At 39.4% G+C, this 20,561-nt stretch overlaps 1 protein-coding gene across 1 annotated transcript in view; it reads right to left on the bottom strand.

Annotated features, from left to right (window-relative positions):
- Positions 1-20,561, bottom strand: part of Kynu (kynureninase) — a 140,561-nt gene that overhangs the window by 48,025 nt on the left and 71,975 nt on the right. The window contains exons 9-10 of the mRNA XM_005069024.4: positions 11,317-11,415; positions 10,139-10,212 (exon numbers count right to left, since the gene is read on the bottom strand). Coding sequence (XP_005069081.1) covers positions 10,139-10,212; positions 11,317-11,415 — 173 coding nt within the window. The remainder of the gene's footprint in view (positions 1-10,138; positions 10,213-11,316; positions 11,416-20,561) is intronic.

Here is a 20,561-nt window from a genome sequence, read left to right as displayed (position 1 = left end):
AGTCATCTTTCTGCATATCCAATCAAAGCAGAATACCTATGTTTATAAAAACAGGTTGGGTGCTGATTATGGAATTATAACCTATGGGATCATGCAGAAAAAGAAAAAGCAACTTTTCATGTAATTCAGATAGCATTAAGTTCCTCAATCAAAGGGGTAAACATTATAGAAAGGTGACATTGGTAAAGTTGACACAAAGTCAAATAATTTGAACACTGCTTTTTGCCATACATTTCTGATTATTAAGCATTTGCAATTAAAGGACTCATACTATGTCTACTTAAAAAAGATCAGGAGTTCTTGTCCCTTTTCCCTTCTTTAGGGGACTGTGTATTATTCTCTTAGGGTCCTCCTAGTTTCCTAGTTTCTCTGATGATGTGGATTATTGGCTGATAGTCCTTTGCTGTATGTCTAATATCCACATATGAGTGAGCACATGTCATGCTTGTCTTTCTGTCACTGGATTACCTCACTTAGGATGGTTCCTTCCAGTTGCATCAATTTGCCTTTGAATTTCAAGATTTCAATTTTTTCTGCTGAGTAATATTCCATTATGCAAATATATCACATTTTCTCCATTCATTCTTCAGATGAGGGCATCTAGGTTGCTTACAAGTTGTGACTATTACAAACAATGCTGCTATGAACATAGTTGAACTTATGTTCTTGCTATATGAATGTGTATCCTTTGGGTATATGCCCAAGAGTGAAATTGCTGAATCGTGAGGTAGACTGATTCCCATTTTTCGGAGAAACTACCATACTGATTTCCAAGTGGCAGAACAAGTTTATATTCCCACCAGCAATGTAGGAGTGTTCCTCTTTCTCCACATCCTCTCCAGCACAGACTTGGAGTTTTTGATTAACCATGCTGGCCAGTGTGAGATGGTATCTCAGAGTTGTCTTGATTTTCATTTCCCTGATGGCCAAGGATGTTGAGCACTTAAGTGTCTTTCAGCCATTTTAGATTCCTCTATTGAAAATTCTCTATTTAGTTCTGAACCTCAATTTTTAATTCAATTGTTTGGTGTTTTGGTGAGTAGCTTATTGAGTTCTTTGTATATTTTGGAAATCAGCCCTCTGTCAGATGTGGGATTGGTAAAGATCTTTTGCCATTCCATGGGCTGCCCTTTTGTCTTGTTGAGTAAGAACTCCTGAGAAAATTGGGAGCATGGGGGGAGACAGGAGAGAGGGAGGAAAAAGAGAAGGGGAGAAGAGGAGGAGAGAGGAGCACAAGAGGAATCAGGAAGACTGAGACAAGGGAGGAATAAAGGAGAGCAAGAAAAGAGATACCTTTATAGAGGGAGCCAGTATAGGTTTAAAGAGAAATCTAGCACTAGGGAAGTGTTCAGAGTTCAACAAAGATGACCCCAACTAAGAATCTAGGCAGTAGTGGAAAGGCCGCCTTTGATGCCCTCCCCTTATAATGAGACTGATGACTACCTTAATTGCCACTCTAAAGCCTTCATCCAGTAGCTGATAGTAGCAGAAGCAAGTACCCACAGCTAAGCGTTGAGCCATAGTCCTAGAATCCAGTTGTAGAGAGGGAGGAGAGATGAGCAAAGGAGTCAAGACAGTACTGGAGAAACCTACAGAACCAGCTGACCTGACCTAGTGAGAGCACAGGGACCCCAGTCATAAAGCTGGGGAACCACCATTGGACTGAACCAAACCCTCTGAATGTGGGTGTCAGTTAGGAGGCCTGGGCAGTCTATGGAACCTCTAACAGTGGAACCAGTATTTATCCCTAGTGCACAAATGGACTTTGGGAGCCCATTCCCTAGGGGGGATACCATTTCAGCACAGATACACGGAGGAGAGCCTAGGCCCTCCCCTAAATGATTTGACAGATTTTTATGATCCCCCATGAAAGGCCTTACCGTTTTTGGGGAGCGGGTGGGAGTGGGTTGGGGAAGATTGGTCGGGGGCATGGGAGGATGGGAAGGAGAGGGAATGGGGTGATTGCTCTGTAAAATGATTATTTCTAAATTTAAAAAATGCATATATAATATATGCACATATGTATTCAATGTAATTTCACCCCTTGGAGTGGTAATGCTCCCCTGAGAGCCAGCTGCAGGAAACCTCCCTTCAAGTTCTTGGTCAGGAGAGTCCAGGAGACTTTCCAAACAATTTAGGCCATGGCTGTTGTTCTCAGTTGTCACCAGAACGTAAAGGTAAGAAGTATTGATGAAGAGACCACTTTTGATACAGTGCTTGAGGGAATCAAGGTAAAATGGGCCTAGAAACCCCCTACCTGAAGACTAGCAACCAAGAGAGGGCAGCAAGTGGCAATCCTACCCATCTATAAAACCTGTGAACAACAATGACCAGAATGGCAAGATACCCTAAAATGTACAACAGCCACATTTCAGGGGCAGCCAGCATCCCTCTAGTGAAATTTCAGTCCTGCTCAACAGGAGGGAAATCATAATGGCTGTTGTAAATCTAGCTAACTATTAGCAGCTAGTTAGGTCATGGATCATGTAGGAAAATGTACTACTGTTTTAAACCAATATAATTCCTAACTGCATGCCTGATACTTATCCTTATACCTTCAGATAAGAGCAAACCCTCAACCTTCATGGAAGAAGCTTCTCTTTGTAGTAGATGGAGATCCTTATAGAAAGACACAAGTGGTCAAAATGCAAAGAACACCTGACTGTGGGGAGCCAAACCACAATTTGTAATATAAGCAACAAACCAAGATATGCATAATGACAACCCCAATTAATAGGCCCATGTGGAGGCGGGAGGGAGATCTGTCTCACAAGGCTCCACTCATTGTTGAAGAACTATAGATAATTAATGGCCTCTGAGACAGGGAGAATTAGTTTTCTCTTCGGGTAAGTCCCCTGATAGGTTATCCAATACTGAATGGGTCAGTCCTAAACATACATATGAGCAACATTAAATGGACTCAATGGACTCAGAAGGTTATGTGTATATGTGCAATGCATGTGTGTGTGTGTGTGTGTGTGTGTGTGTGTGTGTGTGTGTGTGTGTAGCAGTAATATTGACCAAAGAGGTCATGAACTTGAAGGGAAATGGGACTTTGGAAGAATTAGAGGGGTAAAGGATGTGGCGGCAGTGATATAAATGCAATACTTACGTTTGAAATGCTCAAAGAATGTAAATTAAAAATTTTCCCTGTATTTTAGGGCAGTTATTAACTTTGTAGATTGAACTGAGTTCCACCTTAAATATCTATCGAGGGGTTCCCAATACGTAACTTATTCATAGCAGTCCTAATGTATCATAATTGTTAAGTATGGGAGGTAAAATGTGACCTTGCCATGAGAAAGGGTGATATGAAACTAGAAGAAGCTAGAACAAGGTGAGATAGCTTGAGTTCTGATCTTTGCACGATGCATTACCTCTGTCCTCTAATATCCTTATTCTCCTTATGCACAAAAAAGCCCCAGAAATATATTATATCGTAAGCTACAGACAATGTCCGACAAGCACCTTTTAATCAAAAAGGAAGTAAAATTCTTGCTACAGGTCTAATGCATCCATTCCTGATGGAAACACTGAAGCCAAAGCATTGCAAAGTTGTATAGTAAATACGAACTTTCCAGAACCTACTTCATTTCCTGTGATTCATTCTGCACCAGACGGATCACCCATTTCTGCGAGACAGTTCTTTCCACATCCATGATGAACATCTAAAAGTCTCTGGAGCTGTACACCTGAGGTTTCCCCATACCTTTACTCCCACCCATATTCTGTTCTTCATCTTTTTAAAGCACTGATTATCAGACTGCTGCAATGTACTATGTGGTATTATGATAAAAGATTTAAAATTTGTGTTTGTGTGTGTATGAAAATATTTGTTAAAGGTGAATGGCGACTTGTATTAACTTGAAATAACAGCTTTAACCACTAGATGTCAGACCTATTCAAGCAACAAAGCTGACTTTGCCAAGTTTGTCATGTTTGTTAGCCTTTAGATCCTTGCATCTGCAATGAGGCTGTTCGTATGGTTCTCACTTACAGTAATGAATAATTAACAACGAAAAGCATCCTAGTCTCTCTGCAGTCCTATGAAAATGGAGAGGGTGTGAGTATTAGAAGTTTGATTAAATACAGTTAACCAACTGAAACCTCAGACACAACAACTGAAATCTAATTGTGAATAGGCAATATAATTAGCATGATACATTTGAAATTTAAGTTATATGTGGTCTGTGCATGATAATTACTATTCACAAGAAAACATCCTTTCATCTCAGTATAACTTTACTGAATGTCATTGCTGTTTATGGACTCAATCTAATTCAGTGTTTTATTTTGACATTTCCAATATTTGTTCTTCCTCTAACATTTTCCCAGGGATGCTGTTTGATTGGCAGCTGCACAAAGGAGAAAAACACACTGCAGAGCACAAAGTGAAGCTCCAGCGAAGCACTAAGCCTCCCATCACAGACAAGAGCGGATCACCGGGAATAATTTAGGCTGCTCGTGCCCAAGTCTGCAGCATCCCACGTCCACAGAGCACTCAATCCCTAACATAAATTAACACATGATTCTGGGTTTGGAAGAGGGAATTAAGGCAAGAAACAGGAAGCCCTGGAGTTAGTCATTCTGACATCACATGGAAAGAAGCTTTAAGGACACGAAGAAATGAACAACAAACCGAAAACCAAAAGCCAGGCTCTTGTAGTGCAGCTTTACTAGTTAAGCCTGATTTAAGCCCATCCATATGCCAAGCCACGTAGCTAAAATACAGTACATCATAATATAATCTTTCAAAAACCTTACACCATGGCTTATTCAAACACAAAGTATCTAAGAAGGTCTTTCTGGTGTGGTTGACACACCTGTAATGAGTGAGGCACTCAAGAGCTGAGCTAGACTATACTGACTGTTCAGACTAGCCTAGGCTACACAATCTGCTTCAGAACAGACCAGCCTGGGCTACACAATCTGCCTCAGAAATCTCAAAATGGAAAGAAGGGAGGAACAGGAGGGAGAAAAGGGAAAAGAAGAAGGGAGGGAGGAGAAATAAGTAGGCAATAAGGCCAGTGGGAGAGAGAATTTGGAGAATGGAAATTCAGTCAGCTCTTCAAAGGTCCACCAAAACTGGTGACAGCCAAGAATGATTTGATAACCTAGAAGGCCAGAAACCACAAACTTTGGAGTTATCTTTCTTGCTTGAGAAAAATGCTTTTGATTGGGCAAAATGCTACATGTTTCCTGGGAGCCACTAACATAACCAGGGTAGTATTAAAGAAGCCCTGAAGAGTAAGCATGAAAGAATTTCCTAATGACATTTTTAGAAATGTCACCCAGTTTTATTCTGCCTAGGGTTTTGAATATATTTATGTAGCCTTATAGAAACTGATGACATAAAATAAAATTAAGTGGCAATGTTTAATGCCTTAGTATATATAAAATTATTTTTTCCCCACAAAGCTTGTGCATAGAGTAAAGGCAGACATTATTTCCTTTAGGAAATATTCTTGAAGGTGCACACCAGCAAGAGACCATGATTTAGGGATTCTACAGAGTGCATTGCAGATGAACATCCTTACACCCTCCTGCTCCTCATTCATTGCAACACACCTCTGCTGGGAGGCCAGAGCTTAACTCCTAGCATGGCCTAAAGCATGTATAAATTACTTCCTCCGTCCCTCTGTAACAAGTTTGCCCTTCAATTTGATATCACACATCAGACCTTCTATCGCAATTTAAATAACAGAGAATGACAAATGGCTGAGAAGAATGCTCATCACACAAACATAAAAAATAACTTATATTTCAACTATGTAGAAAACAGCTAAGCTGGATGAAATGGTAGCAACATTAGTTCTGTGTGTGTTTGTGTGTGTGTGTGTGTGTGTGTATTGTGTGTATATGTGTGCTGTGTGTATTTGTGTATTGTATGTGATTGCTTGTTCCTGTGTGTGTTTGGACATATTCCATGGTACACAAGTGGAGAGGTCAGAGGACAGCCTTGATATCTATTTAACTCTTCACTGTGACATATGCCAGGCAGGCTAGTTGACTTGGGAACTTTCAGAGATGCTCTTGTTTGTGCCTGTCATTATATCACAGGCAAGCTGATACTACCATGTGTATGGAACGACATCTGGATTTTTATAGATTCTCTGGAATACAAATGCTGGTCTCCATGGTTGGGCAAGTGCTTTATCTGCTGAGCTATCTTCCCAGCTAGATAGGTGCCTGTTCTGCAAGCATAAGGACATACCTGGATTCAAATCTCTGGCACCTTTGTAAAAATTTCAGATGATAGCACACAGCTGTAAACCTAGACTTGTGGGGCAGAGATAAGGGGATTCTGGGAACTTGTTCATCATGTAGTCTTGCCAAATCAGTGAGTTCCAGGTTCACTGAGATACCCTGTCTCAAAACTTAAGGAAGAGAGCAACTGAGGAGAGACCCAAAATCAACATCTGGCCTTCACACTTAGATATACATATGCGCATGTGACCCCCACACACATGTACCACACATGTACACATCCACACACACACAGACAGACAGACAGACACACACACACCAAAACAATGGCTTAAAATATGTATAGAATTATCATAGTATGTCCTTTACAGTCTTCTCTGAAGATTTGGGATATAGAGAACAATTTAATGCATTGACAGCAGTGCATTTCAGGAAAATACAGGCCTGATTAAATAGCTGTCCAACGAAAAAGCACTCTTTAATTTTTTTGGAAGCTTGAAATCATAAAGAGACTTCAGACATGATTAAGTAACCCACAGAAAATGATCTTAAATTTCTAGGATTAATATGAAGCTGATTGCAGAAGTGGGAGGTGCTCCAAGGTCTACTAATTCTCCTGTAATTTCTTTAAAGGTTAAATCATTGAGACAGTGGCAAAGGGATGAAGGAAACTAACCAACTGTGCTGCATCATGTAGTGGCATTCCTGATGCTCATCCAACACAAATAAGATGCAGGGCAAACACAAATAAGATGCAGGACTTTATTTGTTTATTTCCACAGTAGATAATAATGAAGGGCACACAATGAGTTCCCTCATCAAGTAAAAATGCACAAATGTGTTGGCATATTGCATTTTTGTTTACACTTAGTGTAAAACATGAAGAGAGCTATATAAAGCTTGCAAGTATTGCCTTGCAATATCAGCCCGTTGTTCAATGTTCAGGTCCTTTATGTTTCAAGGACTGTAAAGTCTTTCATGAGAGAAGATACTCCTTACATGGTCTCCTGTGAGGTTGTCAGCATTAGAGGTCGATTCAGTTTGAATAACAACACACTTGGGCCTCTATTAGGCACAGTCTGGTCATCATTATTTTGACAAGGAATAAGAAATTTTCTAATATATAATTTTTCCAACAATATTTTCCTTGTTTACAAGTTAGAATCAAGAGACAAAGGAAAAACAGTTATGGGATCTAAATGAAGAAGATATGACCAAATTTCCAGGCTCCAAATGAGGTGAAAGGACAAAGGGAATAGAGTAGGAAAAGGCCAACAAGAAATCCTGCCCCTTCTCACACCCGTGGAGGCTGAAGGTAGGACCACGGTGTTACCCACTACCAGTCTTTCTCAGTATAATAAATTAAAGCAAAAAACAAAACAACAACAAAGAGCCCCCCAAAACCTCAAAACAGGATCCTTAGGAATAAACAGGGCAGATTAGGTTTCTGGAAGTCTTGTGCTAGACCTTGATCATTCCCTACCCCTACCTTTGCCCTATCTATTCCACATCTAAGAGGTTACTGCCAGTAGGCCTGGAGAATTCAGTCTTATTTTGGTCATGTCCCTGCTTTAATGAACATCCCTGTATTCTTCTTCCTTACAGAGTCAGATGTCCTTTGACTAAGCGTGAGAATAAGCATCACAAGGAGTTAAATGTTGGGGCAGGGTGGTTAAGGGGCTTGCCACTTCCTGCCCCAGCTGTCTCTTAGTCTGATTGAGACAAAATCAATGATATCACAAGGAGATGAAGATGAGGATGAGGAGCTAAATCTGGGGCTGGAATTGCAGAGACACTGGGACTTGATACACAGTGACATTGTTTCACACTCACCGTCTTGAGAGGCTTTTTGGTGAGTTGGGAGTTGGGTTGTCCACTGACATCTTACCTGCATCAGTAGTTCCCACTTCCCCAAAGCTAGCTCTTCCTTGGCCATTTGCAAAGGTTTCTTTCCTTCCTTCCTTCCTTCCTTCCTTCCTTCCTTCCTTCCTTCCTTCCTTCCTTCCTTCCTCCCTCCCTCCCTCCCTCCCTCCCTTTCTCATTTGTGGAGATATTTTTTTAAATTTAGAAATGATATTATTTTACATATCAATTCCAGTTCCCTCTCCCTCCCATGTCTCCCACTGACCTTCCTATCCCACTCCCCATTCACTCCACAGGAAGGGTGAGACTTTCCATGGGGGATCATCAAAGTCTGTCACATCATCTGAGGGAGGGTCTAGACTCTCCCCTGAGTATCTAGGCTGAGAGAATATCCCTCCATGGAGAATGGGCTCCCAAAGTCCATTCATAAACTGATAAATACTGGTTCCACTGTCAGAGGTCCCATAGACTACCCAGGCCTCCTAACTGACACCCATGTTCAGGAGGCTTGGTTCAGTCCTATACTGGTTCTCCAGCTGTCAGTCTGGAGTCTGTGAGCTCCCACTTGATCAGGTGAGATGTTTCTGTGGGTTTCCCCAGCATGGTCTTGACCCCTTTGCTCATCACTCCCCCCTCTCTACAACTGGATTGTGGAAGTATTTTTTAAAGCTGTTTCTTTTATATACTTTGAGATTATAATACACTATTTTTCCCTTTCTTCTCATTCCAAATCCTCCCTTGCTCTCTTTCAAATCTATGACTTTGTTTTTCATTAATTATTCTTACAAGTGTGTGTGTGTGTGTGTGTGTGTGTGTATCTGTATGTGTGTGGGGGGTGTGTGTGTGTATGACCATTTGACATTTTCGTAGTTAATTGGTACACTCATCCCTTCCCTTGTGTTTAATGGTATCAGGCTCACAAAGTTTCTTTCATGGCTAGGATAAAACAGCGCTCAAGCTAAGTGCGCACAGCTTGTAAGTTTCCAAAACAATCCCAATTGCTTCTGGATTTGAGTGGCATAAAGAGGGTTCCTTAGCTTCAGCGATGGGTGTGGTTCAACCCAGATTCTTTGAAGGTAATATTGATATCCATGCTCAACTGCATTTTCTCACTGTAGCTGTTGGGTCTGCTTTTTTCTTGCCCCTCTGAATCTTAGTCAATGGGTAAGCCAGATGGGCTGTCTCTGTGGCCTCCTTGGGCATCTTGTTGCTACTTCTTTCTGAAGGTCCAAAGCCAGGGTGGAGTAGAGGAGCAGCATTGCCACTCCCACTGTCACTTGCTTTCTTAGATTTCTTGGGGTAAATTGTCAAGGTAGCTGAGACCTCTCATAATCTTCATCAATCCCAACCCCGGCTTTGATGTTTTCTGCCTTCTGGTCCTTCCATTTTTCATTTTTCTCTCTTCAGCTTGGGCTTAGATATTGGGCTCTGGGACAGGACAGACAATTTTTTCATGTACTGACTGAAGCTGCTCTTCAAGTTCTGCCCAGCAGTGATCACTTCCTTTCTTCCTCCACGTTTCCTCTTGCTCCCTCTCCTATTCCCCAGAGGAGGATGAGCACTCACTCTGCTGTCCTTACTCTAAAAATGATTTGACCAGCTTAGAGGGCAAAGCAATTGAGACTTGGTGAAAGTCCTGATTCCAGTGGCTCATCTGGCACCTTGGCATTGGGGAACTCAAAACAATTGGTAACTTTCATGTCATGGTCATAACATTGTGGCTTGTTTGTATGGAGAGACAGATTTATTTATAGCAATTGGAAAGCTGAAGCAGCACATTAAAAAAATATAAATTTCAAGAGGGCTTTTGCCTTAAACCATTGGCTCTACATGATTGCAAGAACTCACTTTGCACCGAAGATTCCTTTTTTTGATTAAACTTCTCATTCAACCAATTGAAGTCTCTGGAAAGCATTTATTTCTGATAAGGCACGGCACTGTTAATGGAGTGGTAAAATAATTATAATCTACTCCAGCTCCTGTTCGTGAGCAATTTTAGAAGTGTTTAACATCCTAGGAATGCACACCAATTTGTTCAAAGCAGAATAAAAGCTTGGATGCTACTCACGCAGGCTTGATCGTATGAGCATGTTTCTCATGGACGAAGGCACCAGCCAGACCTCCAGCTCCTGAATTTAAATACTGGAAAGGAAGTGAAAATTTATAGGTTTACTTGAATACATGAGAAAAATATAAATAGTGTTTTCATTTTTACTTGCTTTAAATAAGCCCAAAACTTCTGACCAGTTCAAAATGTGTGATTATTTGAGTTTGGGCTCTGAGACAGAATATCAGGTCTTACTGTTAAAAGAAAAACAAACAAAAAGTATTACTAAGTTGAAAATATGTGGCCATATTATTTTTCATATTATTGCATCAGGCGAGCAGGGGAGAGTGAGGCTCTGGAGAGCCTTGCATATACTGAAAATTTAGCTAGCCTGATCCTCTCCTGGATGCCAAGGAATCCTAGCAACAGAGCAGATGCAGACAGATGCAAGAGGCTGTTGTCGGAAAGTGATCTGTGATTCATCAATATGCTAACAAACACCCCTGGGGGGGCATAAGATGGGCAAATACATGCTTGTGATGCACAAAGTTGTATGTAGAATTACATTTAACAGATAAAACATGCATGGAATGCTGGGAAAAAAGGACTCCAAAGCTGCCATCCCCATGGAGTAGGACCTTTTGAACTACTAAGCTCTTTTTGCTCTTGCATACTTCCTGCCTAGAAAGTTACCTTCAGCACACAGCCCTGATTCAGTGGCTCTTCTGTGTTCAATTCCTTCCTTCAGAACATGATAGTCTAAAAACCTCCAGAGGTGTTCCTGAGATGGCTGGTATCACTAGTTAGTAGCTAGCAGATAAACTAAATGTTCACTGACTTCAAAGCCTTTGTTCAAATGCTCTGTGTCAAATACTCACAGTCTAAGAATTTCACTTTTATATGGAGAGATAATGTAACTTAGTTTTCATATCGTCAAAATCAAAAGGCCTTAATCAGTAAGAATTAAGCTCTAAGTGTGGAATCTTTTCTCTACACTTAATTTATTGTCTTAGTATCCTAGAAATTTAATGAATAAATTTTCTACAGTTGTAGGAATAATAGAACTAAATTATTTTCATGTTATTCTATTATATGACTTTAGAAAATCCAAGACTGACAGAAATAGAATGTACATCATGGACCAAGGTTTTTTGAGTATATTAAAATCAATGTGAAATAAAAGGATTCCAGACATTAACCTTGTAGGAACACCAGCAAGCGAAGTCAACTCCCCAGTCATGTAAGTGGAGTTCAACATTCCCAACTGCATGTGCTAGATCAAATCCAACAAAACAACCCTAGAGAAGAACACAACAAGGTTTCAATTGGTTTAATGATTAGAAGCAGTAAGGACAATTATCTCAAATCTCTTGTAATATTGTAATATTGTTGAAAAGTAATAGTTCCCTCTCAATACATTTGACCCACAACTCCCCAAATCCTTTTGGTACCCTTCTAGATCAAAGCCATCTTCATAAAACTGCCACTACATCCTTCTTCAGTGCGTTGACATTTGCACCTATATGCAAAAATGGGGACAGAGATGAAACTTCAGATCCAGTAGGAGAATCGGTGGCAGCATTGCCAAACTGGGATGCCTTTGTTGCACTCAGTCAACAGTTTATTTGTGGGAAATAGAAGGAGTTTGCTTACATTCTTCTTGTGAAAATTACAACAGGGTAAAAGCAGGTCCCTGGCACCAGAAGACTCAGAGAGTCCCCAGAACATCCAGGCTTCAGAGCCAATGGCTCCTGCCCTGTTTGGACAAGAAGCACCTACTAGAAACAAAGGATCTGAGATCTTTACCTTTCAACACAAAGCATCTGTGCTAGCAATCAACCCACAAGCATTCTTTTTAGCATGTAGATGCCATCATTTACCCTCCACTCGTGCACATATATGTCATGATGGTCTTTCTTTGTTTGCTGGCTGCTCAGCTGGTTTTAGACTTTTGTTTATTTTGCTCCATACAGTTTACTCTAAGTCATTTCACTCCAATCTAGTCTAATTTAGTCTATTCTGTCATATCTCATATACTCTCTCATTCCTCATGTCTTTTCTCCTTTTTATCATCCTTATCCCTCCTTTTACTGCCTAATTATAACCTTCCATCAATGTAACAATCTCTAAATTCACTAGATTTTTTACTATCCTTCAAGTTTCCCTACTTTAATTTATTTTCTTCAAAGTTGATCTAATATTTTAACCCTTTTCCTTAATTACCTTAACCCCCCTTTCTAATCATATCAACTAAAATTTTAGTATACATCATGTTATCCTTGATTGTTTACCTTTCCACAGTTTTTGAAGCCTTTGCCAGTATAAAAATTACATAGTGATAATACCAAACAGCTCTGATCATTCTCCTACATAGGTAATGTACTACAGAGGGATTTATACAGAGTTTATACCAAGCACCTGGAGCTACTTATATGAAGAATTATTTTCTGAAATACACATTCTACATTTCCTCATCTATGTCACACCTGAACACTACAAATCCTTTAAATAAAAGAACATAGATGATTAAAAAAACACTAAGTCAAGAGAAGAAGTAATACCAAATACACAATTCCCAATTCACTACAGGAAGAAACATAAAAAAACAAGACAACCTAAATCCTTCAAATATTATTGCTCCTGCAGCAATAGCATCTAGTAAAAGGGAATTAGATTAAATCCTAGACAGAGAACTCAAAATAATGATTATAGACATGTTCAGAGACACAAATAGCCAAATGAAATAAGGAAGGTGATAGATAATATGAGAGAATTCCACATACAAAAAAAATTGAAGGAGAAATAACCTGAAATGCTGGATATAAATACCACAGTAAGTAAAATAAAACAGTAAATAAAATGAAACTTTAAAAATGTCTCGTCCAGCACTCGGGAGGCAGAGGCAGGCAGATCTCTGTGAGTTGAAGGCCATCCTGGTCTACAGAGCCAGTTCCAGGACAGGCTCCAAAACAACACAGAGAAACCCTGTCTTGAAAAACAAAAACAAAAACAAAATGCCTCATCAAACCTGGTGGCGGTGGCGCACGCCTTTAATCCCAGCACTCAGGAGGCAGAAGCCGGCCTCTAAGAGTTCCAGACCAGCCTGGTCTACAAGAGCGAGTTCGGGACAGCCTCCAAAGCCACTCAGGAAACCCTGTCTTTAAACACCATTCTCCAAAACAAAAATGTCTCAGCAATAGAATTGGCCAAGGAGAGGAAAGAATACTGAACTTGAAGACAAAGTGAAGGACTGGAAGAATCCAAGGACAGAGATAAAACAGTAAGTTAATACAGAGAATTCTAGATATTTGAGGCCCTCTGAAAAGAGTTATAGGCATAGGAGGAGGAGAAGAAACTTATTCTAAAGGCATAGAAAACACTTTCAAAATAACCATGATAGAAAATTTATCAGAATTAAAAGAGATGCCAGTGAAGATAGATAAAGCATTTAGGGCAGAAAAGTACTTCCTTTCATAGTCTTCTCATTAGAACATTATTTAAAGAGAACCAAAAAAGTATATTGAAAGCAGCAAGAGAGAAACACCAAGTCACATATTAAAGCCCATCAGAATAACAGTAGATTATCCAACTGGAAATTAAAAAATTATAAAGTCTTGGTATGATGTAGTTTAAGTTCTGGAATATAATTACTGTCAATATAAGCTACAGATCATATTTTAAGGGAAAATAAGAACTTCTATGATTAAAAATAGGCGAAATAAAGTATGGCCATTGAGCCCAGCTCTACAGAAAATACTTAAAGGGATCTTAAGACTTAAGATAAATACAAATTGACCCGTGAGGCTATAGATAGGAATAAACCATGAGAGAATGAGGAAAATAAAATAAAAACAACACTACAAAACCAGCAGATTGTCAGGAATCAATACACAACTTTCAATAACCCTGAATATTAATTGTCTCAATGCCCAATCTGAATCAAAAAGCAGGGATCATTTATTTGGTGCCTCAAAAAAACATACCTCATCACCTTAAAATGAAAGAATAAAAAATACTATTTCAAGCAAATGCATCTACAAACAAGCAGGTATCATTGCCATAATGTCTGACAAAATATAATTGGAACCAAAACTAATGAGAAAAGAGAAAGACAAGAACATCATAGTGATTAATGGAACAATCAATCAAGGGACCATCATTGTTTAAACATATATGCCCTGGACATAGATACAGCTAATTTCATGAAATAACTACTATTGGAGACAAAGTCACGTAGTAACCTCCAGCACAATAGTAGAGGTGACTTCAATACCTTACTCTCAACAATTTCTCTGTTATTCACTAAGACTGCTATGCTGTCCTAAATGTATCTAGATACTAATTCTCAGACTGAATGCCTCTATCTTTTATACCTATCAAATCCTGGGATTAAAGGCATGAGCTCTGATTCACTTTCCAGTAGCCCAGGGTGTTCTTACACTCACAGCTCATCTGTTTTTTCTCCTGAGTCCTGGGAATAAAGGTTTGTGCTACCACTGTCTAGTTTCTATAACTACTGGGATCACCACTGCCTGATATCTATAGCTTGATGCTGGCTCTGCTTTCTGAATCATCAGGCAAGTTTTAATAAATCATAAATAATATATCACCACAACTAGGCAATTGGGTATGAGAGGCTCATGCTAGTAACCGACACAGATGCATGTTACTCCTGCAGTGAGGTGGATAATCCTTGGGGTTGTGTGCCCATATCTGTGGATACAAAAACATCTCTTTCCAAAGAGGGAATAAGAGACATTTTTATTCGAGATCCAAATGTGCATGATAATGTTCAAGAAGACAGATTCAGTTTACTTCATATATCATGTCCATTGTGGCAGAAGTTTCATGAAGTACAGTAACAGAACAAAACAAAGTCATAAATCATGTCCCTTCTCATGTACGTCCATAGAAATATCTGGCAATAGTGGAGAGACCACCTTAAATGCCCATTCCTGGTAATGAACTTGAGGTCTATCCTATATTGCCATCCTAGAACCTTCATCCAGTGACTGATGGAAACAGAGGCAAACACCCACAGTTAAACACTGAACTGAACCCATAGAACCCAGTGACAGAGAGAGAGGAGCAATGAGCAAATTGGCAAAGAATGGGCTGGCGAAACCAGCAGAGACAGCTGATCTGTACAAAGGAGAGCTCTTGGACCCCAGACTGACAGCTGGGAGGCCAACACGGGACTGATCCAGACACCCTGAGTGTGAGAGTCAGTAAGGAGACCTGGGCAGTAGATCAGTGTTTATCCCTGGCATACAAATGGACTTCGCGTGTCCATAACACAAAGAGGGATGCTCTCTCAGCCTGGACTCTTAGGGGAGTGCCTGGACCCTGCCCTGAGTGAAATGACAGACTCTGGATATCCCCTATGTGGAAGGAAGTGGGGATATGGTGGGAGGCTGGAGGTTTGGTGGGGGGGGTACGAGAGGAGGGGAGGGAGAAGGAACTGGGATTAACATGTGAAGCAAGCTATTTAAAATTAAAGTAATAAAAATGTTTTAAAAAAAGAAATATCAGGTTGTTATAGCAAAATGGAGAAGTCTCTGTAATGGGCCCCGGTGCTCTCAGATGACATTCTAAGTTTATGGGCTGAGGAAAGCAATTAGTTTTGTTAGCATGTTCCCAAATTATTCTACCTGACAGTCACAAGGATGGTAGGCCACGCACAGAGGTGAACTGTGAATAACTATTAAGGAGACTAAAGATAGTCTAACATAATTGTGCCCCAAACCTAACACATCGGAGCTCTCCACAATCACACATATTCTAATCAGTCACTAATCTATTCAGCTTTGTAGAATTCTTAACACAGGTGTGGCTTTTTTTCCCTGGAAATTCAGTTCACAAAACAAAACTTGTTTTAACTTGACTGCATCCATCATTTCACAAAAGGAAAACCTTATCCATAATACTTAATTGATTTTGTTGCTTCCTTCTAAGGTAGAGAGATGGATTTGTACAATTAATCTTACATCCAAATTGAGGACTGTATAGCATATAAGCAAGACATTTTTTATGATAGTGCATCTTTTGAGAGAGACTGGGAAGCAATACAGTTAACCCACACCAAGAAGACTTGGAGATCATCAGGATCTAGTCTCATAGATTCATGACCAGGCTTACTAGACAGGCACATTAGTTAGTTACTGTGTATTGTGAGATACACAAATGACTGAGATTCCATGTGAAAAACAACAAAGATGTGGAAATTGACGTCATCTTTCTACTCACCATGTTTCTAATTAGAGAAGCAATTTCATAATGAAAGAATTTGTCAAACTCATCTCTTTACACATTTTTAGAATCGGATTCAACCTTCTTAGAAAACTCAGGGAATACAAAAGTCTGCACTTTATTTCAGTGTGAATTATTTAAGAAGTTACCGAGTTCACCTGCTGGATCCCGTTATTAATGCCCTGTGGCCACAGATATGGCATCGTATCAGAGAACCACCCCAGGATCCCACAGTACATCTTACTGAATGTACAATTCTTTTATATGGATGGCAGAAAACATAAATTATTAAAGTAGGTACTGCAGCAAGATGCAAACTTGAGTGAGATGGCCACAGTGTGATTTTACAAAATGTCGCTAGATGGCAGCATCTTAAAACAAAGCATAAAACAGAGCCATCTATCAGGGATCTTTCCCTCAGCTGTTTCCATTATTTTACAAATAAGAGTAGTTGTCTTGAGATGCAAACAAAAAAAGGAGGAAGAGAAGAACCCAAAGTGCGCTTACCTCTTTTATACAATTTTTAAAATAAAAATTCACAAATTTTGACACATTTTTACTCAGATTGACCATAGATGATTATTGAATATGCATTCTGACATTACAGTGTGTACAGAAACACAGTACCTTGCTTTCTAGCCATCCTCGAATAATTCTAATAATTTATTTCTCAAACAATGCAAATTCTTCCAGTCTGCCTTTTTCCAGTGAATTTTCCAAACCGCAAATTTGACAACACCGGGCTCTCCCTCTGAAACACTCCAGTTAAGATGAGGAAGCATGTCATAGTAGTTGATGCTATAGCTGTTGAGCCTCTTCACCCTGAAATTCATATGTAAATAACATTCGGAGGTGGGGCCTTTGGGTAGTAGTTAATATAAGCTGAAGTCACTATGTCCCATCACAGGGCATTCTTGAGTACAAGGAAAGTAAACAACCCCACAGTTTCATCTGTGCTCTGATTCCCAAGTGATGTCCTCTGCTATGGTATGATGGCTTCATAAAGGACATTCCCAAGAATCCCAGGGTTTGCTCTTGGACTTATCAACCTTTAGAACCACAAGTAAAATAAAACAACATTCTTTCATGGATTACTCGGTCTACATCATTCAGTTCTAGTCACTGGAATCAGATGGGACTGAATGGCTCAGATTATGTTCACAGGGTAACTCCTAAAGATGGCCTCCATTCTTTCCCCCTATTTATATATTCTTATGCAAATATCCAGTCTTCTTGTTTTATACAATAAGTGGAAATGTTTTTTTGAACAGTAAGCAAAGAATTAACAAATAAAATCATCATCTGTCAATGGGTATCCTCTCATCTCATATTGGATTTTTTTATTTGATTGTTCTTACTCACACTCATAAGCATTGAAATATGGCTAGACTTGAGATTCAATAAGCATCAAGATACTTCAAGCAGATGAGAAATGGGAGCTCCCCTGATCTACAGAAGGAATGTGCTAGTAGTTAAGCTCCACACAAGTCAAAAGTATCAGAACTGTCCAGACCATCCTCTTGCTGGCTTTGCCACTTCCGGACTCAAGGAGCTTCATGGCTTCCACAATGCTATGACATCTTTCGTTTTCCTAAAGATCACAGGTTTGTCATCCAACCACTCAGTCTTGGCAGTGAGATCAAAACCTAGGAGTCATTGTGTTTAATTCAGCATTTGCAATGAGGAAAATCTCAGGACATATATGTCCTACAGATGGACTTGCAGCCAGTGCCATTATGATGTCACCACCTTGGCACATGAATCCTGAAGTAATTGTGTGAAGAAAATGAATCGTTGCAAACAATTCCCTTTCCTCCAGGGCTCAGAGAAGGAAAATTTTATGCTGTCTTTAGAAATCTATCTGCAAACAGCTCAAAGAAGACATTGCCCAAGGACTCCCTATCCACCTACAAAGATGTTAATGTCAGTGAACACGGTTCAGTTGACCACGGTTTACAGAAAGTGGTTACAAAGGACAGGGTCATCTGAAAACCCCAGATGTTGGATTATGAAGAAGATGCTTTGAGGGTTGTTCTTGATGTAGCTTTATTATATGCTATTTTCTTTGAGGGCATCTTTTAAAATGGAGACTTTTAGGTAAAATAGTAGTTCAAAATGTTCTAAATTGCTCAATTAAAAATGAAACAACACATGAGTTTGTTTTAAGTTGTCTTTAACACAGCACTAATAATATTTCTGATCAGTGGAGTCAAATGCAGCACAGAGTTAATGCTGACATCTTCAGAAGGGAAAGCACAGTCTCTTCAGAATTTATTAAATGAATTATAGAATGAGATAACTAAAGGGGTTTGGAATTCTCTAAGTTACAATAAATTTAAAAGTTCTGCAATGTATTTACTCTTTATTGCTATTTAGCATGCTTCTTCACCCCAAAAAGCTCTCTGATATATGCAGAACATGATATGATACAGACAGGTATATTAATACTTGGGGCTGGTATTCACCAGGTGTATGTCTATGTTTTCGTAAGGTTTGTCAAAATCATAAATGAGGTGGAAAACAGCCATTGTACCAAGCCAGCTGAATTCCAACTTACAGATGTGGTCTTCTGATCCTAGTTGCTACACAGAAGAATGACTCTGTCCATTGGTGAAACCAACCACTGAGTGCTCACTGAAATCACTGGACCACAGTCCATGGAATGAGATACATCTATCTCCATTGTCATGAAAATTGCACTGAGTGTGTCCAGAGTCTGCTCAGTTCCTTCCAGACTAATTGTGGGCACTCTTGATGTGTTTGTGTGAGCATCTTTTCTTATCAGACACCTTACAGTAGAGTGAAATCTGAGAATTCTGAAAACCCTTCTTTACTTGACTCAAAAGTCCAGGTAATACTGTACACCTAATTAGGACCACACTCTTATAAGAAAAAAATGTGATGAAAAAATTTGTTTAAAATGTGTAAGAAATTTTCTATGTATATTCATATGTGCATACATGCCTGTGAACATACCATTTTATGGAGACATATAGCTATATGATGAATTAACAATAACAGATTTGCTAGGTAACTCTGACATTGGGTTTTGCAATGAGGTTCACATTTAGAGATCTACTGAATTACTAGAGAGGGGTAGGAATGGAATAGAGGATGGGAACAAAATATGGTTTCTTGCTACAGTATTGGAACATTTGATCTCCAAATTCACTCACTTGTTAAGATTCACAATCATACACAGATCCATGGAAGGCCTCACCCTCCCTGGGGGAATGTGGGGATAACGGGGGGGGGTTAGGGGGAGGGTACGGGAAGAGGGGGGGGAATGGGAGAGGGACCTGGAACTGACTTGTGAAGCAACCTTGTTTCTTATCTAAATTTAAACTGTAAAATAAAATAAAATAAAAAATAAATAAATAAATAAAATTGGAAAAAAAAACAAAACAAAAATGGAAAACAAGATCTGGCTAGATGTGGTATTCCACACTTTCAATTCAGGTACTCAGGACACTCTGTAAATTGGAAGGCAACCTGGTAAATATCAAGTTTCTGGTTAGTTAATATTACACAGTGAAACCTTGTTTCCAAAATGAATAAATAAGTAAAACAACATAAAATCAAGCAATCAGATCTCTAAGAGGGTCTCCTATTGTCCCAGTATATCTATCAATCATCCCAGCCCAGGAATTCTCAAAATTCTCAAATTTATACGGAACAAATTTACCAAGGCTGTCAGATGTCTTTAATCTTCCTGTTTTCATTTTATTTCAACTATCTGGTTATGTATGAGCAGGAGTTAGTATTACTTTGTATTCTAAGCATACTTCGTCCCAAATGTATGTGAGTCAGATTTTTTTCTAAACAGTACCTAGGGTTATCTACTCTATTCTAGTATAGGGTGTAAGGCTGTCAGTCTTGTGTGCAAATAGTCCAGTGGGAACAGCAGCTATTTAGTACTAAAATAAAAGTGAAAACAGTGAGTCTAAAGAGATGAGGCATTATCTTTTTCATGCAACAACAGACTCAGCTTTCAGAAGTCAAGTTGCATTGCAAAATAACTCAGTGTGCAAGTTCTCTTTGAGCAGAACTCTGCTAGTCAAGCCTGTGTTAGACGTTAGGCTCTTGTAAGTAATATAGAAGATAGAACTACAAATAATGTGCATTATAGAAAATAAATTCACACAATCTTTTATCTCAGAAGAGAGCTGCCCGATGATGAATCCTAAATTCTCAT

Source organism: Mesocricetus auratus, unplaced genomic scaffold (assembly GCF_017639785.1).
Source record: "Mesocricetus auratus isolate SY011 unplaced genomic scaffold, BCM_Maur_2.0 Super-Scaffold_100004, whole genome shotgun sequence".
NCBI classification, from domain to species: Eukaryota; Metazoa; Chordata; class Mammalia; order Rodentia; family Cricetidae; genus Mesocricetus; species Mesocricetus auratus.
This window is presented reverse-complemented; position numbering and strand designations above follow the sequence as displayed.